Source organism: Kryptolebias marmoratus, linkage group LG20 (genome assembly GCF_001649575.2).
Source record: "Kryptolebias marmoratus isolate JLee-2015 linkage group LG20, ASM164957v2, whole genome shotgun sequence".
Taxonomy (NCBI): Eukaryota; Metazoa; Chordata; class Actinopteri; order Cyprinodontiformes; family Rivulidae; genus Kryptolebias; species Kryptolebias marmoratus.
Genome location: NC_051449.1, coordinates 14104578 through 14120447, shown reverse-complemented (window position 1 = coordinate 14120447; position 15870 = coordinate 14104578). Strand labels below are relative to the sequence as shown.

Here is a 15870-nt window from a genome sequence, read left to right as displayed (position 1 = left end):
GGGGGGGGGGGAGGAAGAGGATGAGAGGGATCCTCTATTCATCATTGATCCACTGCAGGACTGTGTTTCGGGGTGTGTGAATTATGGGCCCCTTGTCACCGTGCCTGCTCTGCGTTGGACATTTCACCTCATCCCTGTAAATTCAAACAGAGGGGGGGGGGTTACGTTTTGCTGACTTGGGATTTCAAAGCCACACCAAGTGCAGAAAATTGCCTGATTCGCCCCCCCCCTCCCTGACTGAGGACTTCATCCTGCAGGAGCTGGGATTTTTTTTTGAACACGGGTCTGAAGCAGACTGTCGGGGAGGACAAACGCAGATGTGGATTACAGACGGCCTCAGTAAGACGCTGTTTACGCACTGAGAAAACGGACTCCTTCTCCTCCGTGGAGGAGGGGGGAGGCGGCTTGTAGTAGGCTGGGCGTTCTGGACGGTGATGCTTCAGCAGAGCCAGGTGAGGCGCGGCTGAGGAGCGCTGGTTTCACACACACACGCACACAGAGAGACAGAGAGAGAGCTTCGGATCCCGAGAGCCGCTGCGTCCCTCCTCAGCCAGGAGCGACCGGAGCGGAGAGGGCGGGTTGGCACCTGCTCCAGCCTCCCATACCTGGCCCATCTGCCGCGGTGAGTGTGCCAAACGGTGGGATTGAGAGATGGCCGTGTGTGTGTGTGTGTGGAGGAGGGATGGATGGGGGGGAGATCAGGTGTATGTGCGCAATTCTCCACTTCTCCGGCTTGGCCCAAAGAGGAGCGTTCGGCACCGTCTGGACCTTTGTGTCTGCTGGGAGTTTTGACGTGATCTTTACATAGGATGCGCACGCCTTTGTGGCTCATCCTGGCTCTTTCACGTGTTGCACAAGCTCTCCCATTTTGGAGCCCACTTCTTATTCCTCGACCTCAGTCAGGCTCGTTTGGCTTCCAGCTCGTGTTTTATTGTTCCCCTGCTGATGACGTCTTTGCAAATGTGCGGTTATGGGTTCCTGTTAACAACAGAAAGGGTCAGATGTGATGATTTGAAAGCCATAAAGTCAATTTATTATGTCATTACTCGCACACAGTGCGGGAGCAGAGCAGATGCTATAAATGCACTGAAGTAATCAAAAGTTATAATAAAAAGAAAACAGATCTAGAATTATTTCACCTGGCTGATGTCAGGTGCACTGAGAGAGCCTAAAAAATGCAGAAGTGACTAAACTAAAATTGGTCTCTTATCCAAATAACTTGGCACTTAAATTGCCCACAATCATACACACACACTCACCCCTCTGTAGCCCAAGTTTAATGCTCCCCCTCAGCTCTTACTGAACAAATTTAGCAGTTGTGCTGTATGAAATTCACTCTTTTCAACTTCGCCTTTCATACTAAAAGTCATCCAGCTCTTCTGAAGGACCACAACAGCTCCCAGCTGCTTGCCATTTATGCCATTTATGATTGTGTTTCTGTGCGAGTTGAAAGGGCAAAAAGGAAAATGTCTGTGAGAACCCAAAAGTGAAGGGGGCCAACAGGGAGGAGGACATGGGGGAGACAGAAACACAGACGGACAGATTGAGGGGACAAAGGATAAAGTGTGGCAGAAAGCAATCTGGCATAGCTGTACGGGGATGGAGAGAGGGAGGGTGTGTGTAAAAAGGGAGAGAAAGAAATGCTAGTGCAGAAAGCGCCGAGTGAATTGAGGGAGAGGGGCTGCAGGCAGCAGTCTGAGCGGCTGTGAATGGTTTACTGTTGCCCACACAGACAGCCACACAGCAGCCGTGTGAGCAGGTGCTAAGCCCACAACGCAGCAACCACAGGGAACAACAGGTGCAGCCTCTGTTTCCCTCAGCCTCCCTTTGGACGTGAGGCTAACACCCAAACATACAGTTAGACCAAAACCATCCCCACGCTGAAGGAAAACAAACAGAAAAGAACGGGAATCCAAGGCTTTACTTACTCATTTCTAAAATGGTATATATAATGTTGATGCTGTAAGGCCAAGCAGTGTGCAGGTAAAACAACAAGCCAAGGTTCAGAATGACTCAAATACCCACAGGGACGTCACTGAGCCATATTGATCACACGGGACCCTATTCGTTCTTCAGACATGGCACTGACTGGAAATACATCCGATTAAACCCAGAAGGAGCAAACAAACTGTAGATTTGTGTGCTACATGTGCACAATAACAGGCTGAGATCTTGAATGAGATGAAAAGATGTTGGAAGGCATCACCTCCACTGATCTTATGGCTGGGAGAAAATGTTGAGCCTTTGGAGACAGATTGCCCCACTTTGGTCCACAGAAAAGCCCATTTAAATACTTGTGGTCATCACACCGTGAGGGTGTGAACTGACACTAAACCAGTAGTTTTCTAATTGGATTGACTTCTTTCTTAATGGCCAACCCTGAAGGTAATTTACACTCAACACTCTGGCTGGGAAGCAAATAAACTTTGTTTTTAATTTAAATTTGTTATGCCCTTTGACTTAAATTTATTGAAACTTTAACAGAACTTAGCTCCAGTCTGCCTTTGTAAGGTATCGACGCACACAATATTATATCTCTCTTTGTATAAATCACTACTCAGACATTTGAAGGAAATCCTTTTGTTTTTTTAAATGGTGCCATATAGCACAAAATAAGTCAGGTTCACACACTGTGTCAAGTTCATCTGTCGGTAAGGTTCGACATGATTCCTTTATAGAAAATCAGACGAACACTGAGGTGCCCAGAGCTCGAGGGCAACTAAAATCAGGAGGACTTAAAAGAGTATAGGCATCTGCAAGGTCACCTGCTCCGGCAGGGTCTTCGATAAAGAACCTAAGGGACTCACTTTGCAGGATTAGGAAGGCCAGAGGGTCACAAGATCTGCAGCCAAGCTCGCTTTAATTGGTAGAATCTGATTCCTGAGATAATATAAACCCCTTCAGGCAAACTTTCTTTGTGTTGAGGCTTTCAGGAACCTAGCTGGCTGTTTCCAGCAGGCCCCTCCAGATGTCTTAAAGCCGGAGAACTCACATAAAAGGCACCACACACGTTGAGAGGCTTTCCAAATTCAGGTGTGGATTGTGCAGCACGAGACGAATGATGTTCAGGTGGATGAAGTGGACACACCATGTGGATATCTTAAAAAAAAAGAATGCAAATAAAAAATCTTTCTAGCTCTTTACAGTGGCTATAGATCTTTGGTTTTATAAGTCTCTGCCCTCTCTGATTCCTCCCAGGGGTCCTGCTTTTTTTCCACTCTGCACATGCGATAACCTGCTAACACATGTGTTCATTTCACAGCTCGCTTTGTCCACGCCATCATCTTAACAGCGCCTCTGGGACTTCCCCATCCTGGGGTCAGCCACATTAGTGCGTGATCTGTGAGTGTGAGGGCGTACAGGATACACACATATAAACTTTGTTCTGTATTCATGACTGCGCTGTAGTGTGTGTGAGGATCACTGAAAGTTTACCTCCCGACGGAGCTCATCTTATAAATGTATTTTTTTCCATTCAGCTGCTCCTCCCATTTAACCGCCTGCTAATTGGATTGCGAGTGATTTCACCCCTGCTTAAATTCGGACAGATAGTGACCGTGTGCTCTCTTGCATTTTGGGTTTCCTCATTTAGATTTTTTTTTTTAAAAAAAGGGAAAGATTAGGTGAGAAAAGTGACTATGGAGTTCATGTTTTCACCAAAGCACTCACACACATTTACACTCAGACAAAATAAGCAAACAAGCAGGTAACCTTTTCTCAAATACCACAGCTAAGGCACTTGACTTTTTACTTCCTTGTACAAAATGAATGGAGGTATACGTACCTTGGTCTGTCTGCTCTAATTTAGCTGCTTTTGTTGTCCAACAAATTCAGCAACCACCTGTGCTAAACGCATTATTTAGTTATGGCAGCTTAGCCAGAGGGATTTGGAAGACTTTTCTATCGGGGGATAAGAACATCTTATCTTCTGGCTTCTTGTGATGATTTTATAACCCGCTGAAGGTTTACCGTGGCTCATCTGTCTCTCGCCTTCCTGTGCTCTCCTACACCCCGTCCCTCTGACACAACAAACACAAGTTTTCTCTTTTAATTATGGCTTTTCATCCGGGGCTCAGTCACAACTGAGGGGAGCGAAGCAACGCATAGCCAAAACACAATTATACCTACGAAGGGGGGGGGGGAAGAACGCTCTCGGGGGAGTTGTGTCTGTGCATAGGTGTGTATGATGCAGCAGGGGCGTGTTTGTGAGCGTGCACGGCGGTATACAAGCAGGTTCTCTGGCGTTTTCTTGTTCTGTTGTATGTAGACCACCTATTGTGAGCTGTGATCCTCTTAGCAGGCTTCTGCCAAAGGAGCTATATTTACCCTTGCTGGTGATCACAGCACACACATACACACAAAAAAAATGACATGCCGAGAATATGAGCTACCTTTCAACCTTTTTTTCTATACCAGCATAAGAGAATCTACAAACACTGTGAGATATATGGTAATGGATGCCACATAGAGACGTAAGTGCTGCCTCTTTAGTATGCAGACATGGAAGAATAAAAGGTATGTAAATGTTGGGTTTCGGTCAGTGAAACATTAAAGGTAGACTAAACATACAGCTGTGTCCAGTATCACGTTTAATTCTTTATCAAACAGTGCGTTAGATTTAAAAAAAGAAATAAGGCGGATCATCTTTGTGCTGATTTTGAGCAGAAGATCCTCCCCACGGGGACAGTTGTTATCTACCAGTGCAAAGAGCACTATTAACGTGACAAAACGGGTAAACAACTGCGCAAAAGCTGGTCAAATTCATAGATGTTGCCGCTGTGTAATCACACTGCATCTTTATTGCCGTTGTACACACCGAGGTGTGTGTGTGTGTGTGACTCTGGGCTGATAGTGTGTGTCTGAGTGTGTGCACTGCATACTCATGTGCTTGCCTTCAGCTCAGAGCTGTGCAGTGAATGTATATGTGCTTACTGCAGTCAAACTCTGGTTAGTAACGTTTGCCCTTGCTGCAGCTCTGCACAGCGCCACAGACGAGTTTGTGTGCGTGTTCCTGCATGTGTGTGTGTGTGTTTGTGTCTGAGTTGAGCGTTGCTGTGAATTGTTGTCGTGCACCACCAGAGCTACACGTATTTCCTGCATTGTTGCCCAAATCACGAGTGTCTGATTGCTACATTTCGGAGCTGTTTATCCCTCTGTATGTTCGTGTCCAGTGAGCTGCAAACTCCCTGCATTCACAGATTACTGTGTGTCTATCACTCGCAGCAATTTGGCTTTAGGTAGAAGGTCTGATTGAGGAAGAAGTCTGAGGAGAGCTGGAGCTCTCCTTGGCAGAACTCCAGCTCTGTCCATCCTCTTTTAATTACCTATGGCACTCCTCCCGGGGGAATATCTCTCTTCCAGTATCTTCTCTCCTTTCCTTACCTTCATCTCTCTCCCTACTACCTCCTCTTTTCATCTCCCTCCCTCATCCTTCTTTTTAGTCCACCATTTTCCCCCCGTTTTTTAGTGCACAACTTACAGCAAAACAGCAGAGTCAAAAGGCTTATGCAGAAGTAACCTTTGCATTAGCATATACATGACCCTTTAGATTGAATAGTATTTTGGATATTTAACTGCAGAAGACAGATCCCCTTAACGCTGATTAAAGTAGCTCTGACGAGACAGGCAGCCACTTGAGGGAATATCGCCTCCGCCTTGATAAGAGAAAGACTTGACACAGTCATTTTACCTCTTTTTGTATAGAAGTGGACACAAACAGGCAACATATTTTCATTAATTTCCATGTATTATTTTTTTTTCTTCACTCCAGGATAATTGCCTTGACGCAATGCGATTTTAGGACATTTACAACACCTGAAATTATAATTACTACCTTTCAGAACTTGCTTAAATGCTTGAGTCCCTGCCAGGATATTGAAACATATTATTTATAGGATGTTAGTACTCATACCGCTGTGCATGGACATTTACAAGATAAGTGACATCTTAAAAGTTATGTAACTAGAATCCCTTGGAGAGCGCAAACCTGTCATAATGGGACTGATTAATGGTGATGTCATCATTGTATGTTAGGAACTCTGAGAGCGCAAACCTCTGCCTAAGCCATAGATAGGGTCATTAAAAAATTGTAGGAGCCGGATTGCAATCCCAACCACCACCAAGATTTAATCATTTGTTCTTTGTGACAACCTCAGCATTTCGAAAATATCATCAAAATCTGTTCATTGCTTTTTGAGTGATCTTGTGCACAGACAAACAAACAAATGCTACTAAAAACATATAGCTCCTTGCAGAGATCATATGTGAAAGTACAAAGATAGAATAATGTTAGCATGAGGCCCCTTGCTTAGTTTCTGAATTTCAAACTTTAAGCCACAAACAAAAACTACAACGCTCTTAATTTCAGTTGCTACAGTGTAAAACTATATTTATTTACAGAGAGTTTTGGTGTAGGCATCAAGCTGTTAACCAGCTTCACAATGTTGCTCAGTGTTAAGCTGTAAGTTGCTGTTTTTTTTCTCTCACTTATTGTTTTTGCCACAACGCTCCTGAATATCATTCATTTTGCAGGCTGGTTTTCTACTTTTAGACAGGAATCCCCTTTTGAGTTTTATATTCATGTACTTAGAGTAAATATAGTGAAGATGAGTGAATTTTTTCCAAGTACAGGCTCTGGTTATTTTAGCATGTTATGTTCTTTTATAATTTTGCCTTTTCAGCTGTTGCTTTTTATAAATTAAATACCTACCTAGCATTCTTTAAAGGAATGCATATTGCTCACTGTCTTTCATGCCAAAGTTCAAAACTAAAATTATCTTATCTTAAGCAATGACAGCATTTTAGCCTTTTTTGGCAACTCATGAAAATAACTATATGCGCAATTGCACACAATATCGCAACATCTTGTGTCATCTGTTAGCACTTGGAGTATGTGTTGGAAATGACCCTCAGCTACTACCATAAAACATTTTAGCTAAATAACTGTCAAATTGACTGCATTATAGCACTCTTTTTGTCTTTTCTAAGGTTAATAAGCTGTGTCCGCCATCTTGAATTTGGTTGACTTAACATAAAAATGGATGAAGCGTTACCTTCTCTTTCCATTTTTTTAAACTGAAACCAAAGTATTCCAGTTTATGTTCGCTGCCATGATATGTTTTTAGGAGCTGGGACGTTGGGATGTGCTCCAAGCCCTGCCTACTCTAAGCATCAAATGACTAATTATAACTAAACGTATTGGGAAAAATTAATGTTTAAAAATACAACAGCACATTAAAAACCATGCAAATCAACAGAAGTCAACACCTGTAAAAATGTGTATGCATATATTTGAGTCCCATTTGTTTACATATACTCAAACCTGTTCTGCAGCCAGCCTGCAGGGGGTGCTCTTGTTGTTTTGGCTTCAGTTTCTACATTACGGTCCTGAGTCTGGAGATTGAATGTCAATGAGCTGACTCCAAAAAATAATCAGTTTTAGATTTACATCCAGCATTTGCTGCCAGGGAAATTTATTAAAATCTGTCCGACAAACAAAGGAACCCAAATACGATCGCATTATTGCCTGCTGCTGAAAAGAGGGTGATAATGAAAACATAATGCAGTGACACAAAGTCCAAGTTTTAACATTAGGTATTTACTGTACCGCTCACACTATTACTGTTTATATGTGTTGGCCAGTTTTTCTTTGTTTGTACTGAAAGTTATTACCTCAAGGCAGAGTGTCCCGTTTCACTAAAGGTATTGTTACTTTGGCATAGATGCAGTAGGTTGAGCCCAGCCTTTAACAAGCACTCTACAGCCTTACAGCATCTTGTAATTCGAATATTTTTCCCTGGTGTTGTTGATGGATGAGCAAATGTTTGCTTCAGTGTTTGAACTTTTCCCAGCAAGTTGTCTGAGAGCAGCCACAGCCAAATAAACATTCTGTGCACCGCTTTCCTCTCGAACGGTCTTAAGTCTGCTAATGAATTTGCTCAAATAGGGTAGAGTTGTGAAGTGTCAAGGTGACCCACTTCTCCCAGTTTAGCCCGTGTCTGAGTCTCTACCCTCAGGCCATCCTGCTTTATTCCGGGCTTTAACCTGCATACTGTCCCAACGGGCCAATTGAGAACAAAGTCTAATGGATTTTACTGCAACCACGCCTTCAGCACTGATATGTATGGCGTGGGGAGTCTCAAAAACAAAATCCAACTAAAGGTCTAACATTCATTAAACAAATGCATATCACCCGCTACCTTTCACGCCAGAGTTTTAGACTAAGATTATCTTCTATTAAGAAATAATAGAGTTATAGCCATATTGGTCAAACCTTAAAAATACTGTTCCGTGCAATCTCATGGGATGTTGTAATATCTCGCATGATCTGTTAGTGATTGGAGTATGTGATCAGTTTTTTGCTCTAAGTTGGGGAACAGCCTCAGCTACTGCCACATCAGATTTTATCTCAACATCTGTAAAATTAAACGAGTTAAAGCCATTTTTGTGTTTAGTAAGATTCATTTGAATTAAGCTTTTTCGAGAGTTATTCAGCTGAAATATTTGAATGCTGAAGTGGGAATTATACAAAAATATACCTTATCAAAACGGATATTTTACAAATAAATGTGTTTAGGGTTTCAGTAAATATATATATGTGTGTATATATGAGCTACATTATATAGCTTCCCAGTGTGTGGGTAATTACAGAGACCTGCAGGTTTCTACCAGAACTGCTAGTCCCCCACCCCCTCCTTTGTAGAAAAAGACCCCCACCTTCGTACTTATAGCTCCCCATGTATATATTCATGACCACTCAAATGGAATAACATGTATTCAGGTTAAAGCTGACGTACACGTCCTGGTGTGTGTGTGTGTGTGTTTGTATGCTCTCATGTATGCATTAGAGGGGCGGATCCACCCTGCTCGCGTTTACGTCTGCTGCAATAGAACATCTCTGGCTGGCTTTGCTATTGGTTGCTACGGTAACAAAGGCAGCGAGTGGAGAGGCTGCAGCATCCAAACAGAAAGAAAGGAAGATTTAGCCTGATGACAACCAGTTCAGCATTGGAGAAAATACAACTCGGATCCAATGATTAGTGAAATGTCAGTGCTAAGAAGTGACGGGCTCAGCTTGTCCTTTGCTTGCACATATATGAGACACACACACACACACACACAGAGCAGATTAATTATTGGTTGTGCAGTAACTGGGTGCAGCAAAGGTTAAGGCTCTTGATAACAATGCCTGCACTCGGTAGGTTGGATTTAGTTAACTGTGTTGTGTTGCTGCTCAGACCTTCTCTCAGTAAATGTCCTCCTCTCTCTGTGGATGTGGGGTGCTCTTTATTCTCTCTCTGTTTAGCAGGATGGGAGTGTATTGATCCCGCTCAGCGGCTTTAATAGTTGAGATGCCGTGTGCAAATATGAGTGTGTTCAATACACACTTAAGGCTGCCGAGGTACTTCAAGATGGGATAAATATTAAATAGATATTCATTAAGCAGATAACTTTTGCGCAATTTATCGACACGCTGGAGGCTGCATAGAAACTGGCAGCATGCAGTTTAGCCCTTTATCATTCCTGCCAGATCAGCTGTGGCAGCTGAACAAGAGCAGCAGATAAAAAAGGACACATATTGAAACACAACTATGTAACCTGGTAACTGCTACCAGGTGACAGCAGGTGTGTATTCTCCTCCAGATGACCCACTGATTGGCTGATTGTGCGGGTGTTAGCAGGTGATTTGTTAATTGGTTGCTGATGAGGATAGATTACACCGTGTGGCTGTCGAGCTCATTACATCCGTCCCATGATAACAGTGTTCCTATCACCCCAACATGATCTGACACCAATAACATGACGTCCCATCATCCCTCCACTGGATTGTCTCTTTTTTCTTGATTTTCATTCTGTCGCTGGTCGGATTTTTATAGCTTGATGTGTCTGTGCCAGGTGGTGTCTCTGCTTCTTTTTTTCTTCTTCTTCTTTTTTGCTTTCCTCTTTTATTGAAACCATGTCCTTTATCTTTCTTCTCTCTTTTGTCTTCTGGCTCTGCAGGGAAATCTCAGAGCCCTTGATAACCTAACGCCGAGGCACTGCACAACACCTCTTTTTTTATTTATTTATTTTTTTTATTTTAGTCGAGACCATTAAAAATAGCGCCTCAGTCACAGCACCGGCCAGCAGCAGAAGTTTTAATATGCCGGTCTTAACCCAGATTTGATGGTTTATCTTATGGATCAATAGTCTTCATCAATACTCGCTCTAATGAGGAGGATATTGACCGAAGGGGTTTTCTGTGTTGCATGTGCAGTTTGAAAGTGTGTTCCTGTGTGAGACAGATAAGAGCAAGCTCCTCTGGTCTTTAGAGGAATTCTTTTAATTACAACAGATTTTATGCAACCAAATCTGAAATTGTTCCTTTTTGTTTTCAAGTCGTGGTTTTTAAACAGATGGTAAAACTACCTCCACATGAACTGGAAATGAAGGAAAGTGTCTATGATTCAAGAACAGGATGAAGTGGAACCTTATCAACTATATATAATCATGCAGTGTACTTAATTATAATTTGAGTTACTTGACCCCATTTTTTTTTTTTATCCTGTTGTTATTCTAAACATTTTAGTATTTTAGTTGCATGATCTTATGGATGTAGTTCAATGAAACAAAATAAAATTTTACTATAATCAAACAAAGAATTAAGATAAAATATTAGGAAAACATGAGGCAAAATGCACTTAGCTTATGAACAATTATATCTCCTTTTCTAGTTTTACTATTTAAGAGATGAACCCATGAACGTACACATAATATAAATCCATTACTTTCAGATAAGTCATTCATCTTTGGTATTTTACCTCTCTTTGTCAATATTACTTTTATTTAACTAAACATTTCATCAGATTTTATGTTCTATTGAATGGTGCAAAATGTGTGAACTTGTTTTGCATCTGAATGTACAAAAATCAATAGAAACTCTACTCTAAAATAATGTTTTGTGGTTAAACATGACAGGCTGGGATGCAGCTTTTGTCATCTTACTTTGCATTTTTCGGCTTCCTTTTTATTTATTTTCCAGAAATTACAATAAAACTTTATTTCAACAACTAAAATTAAATATATGTAGCTGTATAGATTTAGCTACATGTTTTACAAAATATAACCCATTCCGAACTAGAAAAACAGAATTTTCCGCAGAATGCAGTGTGAATGCTGAATGAATGCAGAAATTTGCTGTTGAAGCGGAAACTATGTTCTTAAACCTAAAGAAACATAATGATAGCTGAAAGCTAAAAGATGCAAAACAGTAGCTAACAATTAAAGGTAGCTAAAGGCTGGCTAAAAAAGTAACATAGGAAGACAGACATAGAGCAAGTATGCTGAAGCAGTTTTCAAAAAGAACAGTGTTTTTGAAGGAATGAAAGAGATCTCAATGGTAAAAATAATTGTAAATGAAGTTAAATATTTTAAAAATTCTAAAAGTTACCAAAGAAAAAGGACAGAAAAGTCATAGCATCCATCTCCTGAATGAACTAAACATTTTAATGGTTAAAATAGCAGTTAGACTGCAAAAACAGCATGGAAAAATAAAACCAGGAAAACAACAATCTGAATGCTGAATCAGTGTCAGCAGGTTCTGTTTCCTGCAGCTCACTCATTACTGAACAAACAGCTGATCCACTTCATAACCAGGCACAAGAATCCTTTATGAGTCCTCAATAATTTTCACTATAAAAGTCTTTCAAAAGTAATATTGTGATCTGATCTTTGGGAAATATAGCAAGAGGGAGATTTTTTCTTTTTTTTACTCCATAAAACGGTGTCACATGGTTGGGACTGGTTAATGTGGCGGAACCTGTCCATATGATGGCTAATCTCGCTGAAATGCACGCTTCATTTAATTCTTATCATCATGCCGTTTGGCTCGCAAGTGACAACAGGATTTCATTAGAGGGTTAGGCATCGGGTTTGGATCCTGCTCGTAAAATGGCCGGAGTGAATCGAGGCCGACCTGACACACCTGTCTCGACCGTTTTCAAGTTCAGGGAATCCCGGCGGAGAGTCAGCTGGAACAAACTTTTCCAACCCCCCTGTCCTCCGCCCTCCTCTGGGCTCCTCCAGTGTCCCCGAAGAGAAGAAGGCTTGTGTCAAACCAGCAATCTCTGGGCTACAATTTAGTTTGAAGTGCCTCCTGAGTATAGTCTCCAGCACTCATCACCTCACTGATGTCTCCAAACAGCCTGTCACTCAGTCCCTGAATCTGATGTTAGCAGCACAGGTGACTGGATACATCTGGGTGCTTCAAATAGCAGTCGTCACCTTAGCAACAAACACATCTACCCAGCGCTCTATCACTGAACACAGTCCTGAGTTTCATTGCGTCTGTGTGTGTGTCTTTTTAATCTGGATTTGATGAAAGATAGGGGGGAAAAAATGCAGGGACGAGGTGGATGATGCAGGTGAAAGGATTGGAGCATTCGGTTTGATTTGATTGCTTGCATCTCCTCTAACCTTTTTCTTTTGTTTTTTTTCCATGTTTCATCAAATTTCACTGTTTTTCACCAAAATTTTTAGCAGCTCTCTCAGCAGCCCAAGATAAGCAGAAGAAAAAAAACACCCCGCAACGCTCCACCCTTCTGCGCTCTGCTCATTTTGTTTTATCTTTCCCTCTCCGTATTTCATCTTCACTTTCAAGGTATTCTCACATCAAAGACGGCTCCAGCGAAAGCGCTCAAAGAAGCGTCCACATTCAAACGTGCTTCACAGTGAATATCTCACACTTTATACTAAACTATAACTCAAGTGAGGCAGTATTATTCCACTGTCTTAGTTTTATAGGTGCAACAGATTCTGATATATGGGTGAAGAGCTTGTTTCTGACACTTTGATCCCATGTGGAGGTTTGGAGCCATGTTGCAGCTGTTTGGAATGTCAGAGCTTCCTTTAGTCTGTTCATGTAGTTCAGACTGAAATATTTCAAGAACTCCTGATCTGATTGTCATATTTCAGTGCATGATCTCCAAAGGATGTGCATCGTAATGTGATAGATCTGTTGCTTTTCCTTTTCTAAAACAACTGTAAGGATTATTGGTATGTTTTGCTTTTTTTATTTAAATAACTATGTGACTAAAATTTGGGAGAAAAGTTTGTCTATCTCCCAGGAAAAAAACTATATTATCACCCCCCGCCAAAGGTTTTATTTGCATGTTTGTTAGCAAAATATCTCACGAACCACTGATTTTAATGAAACTTTCAGAAAGTAATCCCTGGATGTAAATCTACAACTGATTGCCTTTTAGAGCCAACCTAATCTAAGATGGTTGTCAAAGCTTATCAGTGTTAGCCAGCACAAAAGTGGCCTTAACTCAGTCAGTTTTATAGATATGAAGCTGTAATTTGATGCGGTAGTAGCTGAGAGTCATTCACAACACATACTCTGAGTGGAACATCTTCCAGTAGTATCACATGACATCATTATCAAGATTTGACCAAAACAGCTACAACACCATCATTGTTTAAACATAAGATGATCTTACTCTAAAACCGCCACAAAAGGCAGCAGGCGACATGCATTCTTTCAAGAAATGTTACGCCTTTAATGGCTTTAGTATTTTTTGGCTATCATCTGTGTAATCTAGACTCAAATATTCCTCCGTTCAACACTTTGTATCCTGCACAATCACAAAGACTCCTAGCATTTACAGTCAATTTTTGTTGTTGTTGTTCTCAGATCTAATTATCTATGGACGTTTGTCCAATCAAATCCAAAGACAAGTCCTAAAAAAGTCCTTCTATTTTTCCCCATAAAACAATTTGAAATTCAAAATACAACAAAGCAGAGCCATTCACTGTGGATTAAAAAATAGCACGAACAGAAAATCAACCTAGTGATGCAGGCGGCTGCTGGGGTGGTGAGAAGATAAAAGTCAGAAGTAAAATAACCAAATGAAGTTGTATGAAGAGCTCAGAGCAGACAGAGTGAACGAACACTGCAGAAGTTATAACATGGATAACAAACTGAGGATCACTGTACATGGACAGCTCTGACTGTGCCTGTTTGGATCTTCAAATGTCTGCTAATAACGTCCATGTTCTCCGCCCTAAGTTGAGTCTTGTGTTCACAAATGACATTGTGTGAAAATGCAAAGTACTAAGCACTGTAAACATGTCGCTTCTTATCTCAGCTTGTTATCGCTCTGGTATTAGCAGCCAGCTCACTGACTTTGTCCTGCCTGCACATCGGATGATGACTGTTAGTGGTCTTTTTTGTGGCTCTTTGCAACCGCCAGACATCTACAGCAGCATAACTAAAGCACCTCTGTCTTCATGACAAAGAGCAGAAACATTTTGTGGGCTTTCCGTTTGTTTGCAGGCAATTTAAATATAAAAGCTTAAATTCAAATTCTGGCATCAAGATGGTGTCTTTATGTAGGCAGAGGCATTAGACATTAAATGCATAGCTAGTTTGCAATGAGCTATAAATAGAAGAAACGTGTCATATATTTAAAAAAAAAGCTAAATAAACTCAACTTTAAATTTAGTTTATGCATTTATCCCCAAATATACAGGTATCACGGCCATCCAGCATTGACTCTCAGTTGTTTTTTGCACAGAGATTTCTCCAGATTCTTGGATCCTTTGGATGATATTATGAACTGTAGTTGATGGGATACTCAGAGTCTTTCCAATTTTAGTTTGATGAAGGAACGTTATTCTGAAATGGTTCCACTATTTTTAGACACAATTTTATGTAAATTGGTGAACCTCTGCTCATCTTTACTTCTGAAAGATTCAGCTTCTCTAAAATATTCCTTTTATTTCCAGTATAAAAGGAACTCGTTCTGACCTGTTTTGAATTAACCCAATTCTTTGCTTAATTCTCCTCCAGCTGTTTCCTATTGGTGTCACTTACTCATTTTTTCCCTGTCCCATCTTTTTTGAGATGTGTTGCTAACACCAAATTCAAAATAACTTTTTTTTTCCAAGAAAATGGTGCAATTTCTTTAATATATTTATTACTGTTCATTGCGAATATAATATGGCTTTACGAGATTTGCAAATCATTGCATTTTGTTTTTATTTACAGTACACACACTGTCCCTACTTTTTGGGAATTGGGGTTATACACGATCTTCTATTATCCACCTTACAGAAGTCACCTTTATTTCCTCTCATTACCTTCATGTGTCAGAGTGCAGAAACACAGTGAGTGATTGAAACATCATCACCCAAAGTGACTTTGCAACCCTGCTGTGTTGTTGTGTGGCTGTGAGAATCCTCCTGTTGACGAGGAGGGACATTTCTGACACTGCACCTCTGCAGCAGACAATAGAAACGCATTAGCCTCCTGCTGAATGCAGGTTTGTGGCAGCAGACGACAACCACAACTGACACGTACACAGATCGTCACCAACCTGTTGGTCACTTCATCTGCGCTGAGAAATCTGTCAAAATGTCAATACAAATGCACACACACTCTCACATATGTAATGGACTGCACAGTGAAAATTTTCTCTCCCCTCTCTCTCTCTCTTTCTCTCTTTGTTAACAGTTCATGTGTGCTGCTGCTGCTGCCATGGCAACTGTGGCTCCTCCCCTCGCATTTCTTCTCCTGCTGCTTCAGCTGGCTGATGGCTCATTCCCAGAGGAGCCCGGTCCTCTCAGCTACATCCCTGTAGAGGGTACGTGTCCTTCCCCTCTGTGTTGGTGTGGGTTGCAGTGCACGAAGCGTGTGCGCAGCGTTGATAAATGGCTCTGTAGTGGATGTGGAAATCGAAGGTCAAGGGTCAGAGCCTTGGCGAGGAGCTGCTTTGGAGCTATCGGAGCATGCAGATTAATGAGGGAACTTCCCTCCTTCTCCTATTATAAATTTATAAATATGTGCAAGACTGGATTTTCTAAAAGAAGGTATGGGGGGGGGGGGGGGGG

The 15870-nt window shown here is 41.5% G+C and overlaps 1 protein-coding gene across 2 annotated transcripts in view; it reads left to right on the top strand.

The window, feature by feature from the left end:
- The first annotated feature begins 15 nt into the window (after positions 1–15).
- LOC108239522 (semaphorin-6B) overlaps positions 16–15870 on the top strand; it is a 35624-nt gene continuing 19769 nt past the window's right edge. The window contains exons 1-2 of one of the 2 annotated variants that reach the window (XM_037982081.1): positions 16–452; positions 15494–15623. In XM_037982081.1, coding sequence (XP_037838009.1) covers positions 435–452; positions 15494–15623 — 148 coding nt within the window. In that variant the 5' untranslated portion in view covers positions 16–434. Of the gene's footprint in view, positions 623–15493; positions 15624–15870 lie in introns of both variants that reach the window. The other variant, XM_017422278.2, reaches the window with a different exon arrangement.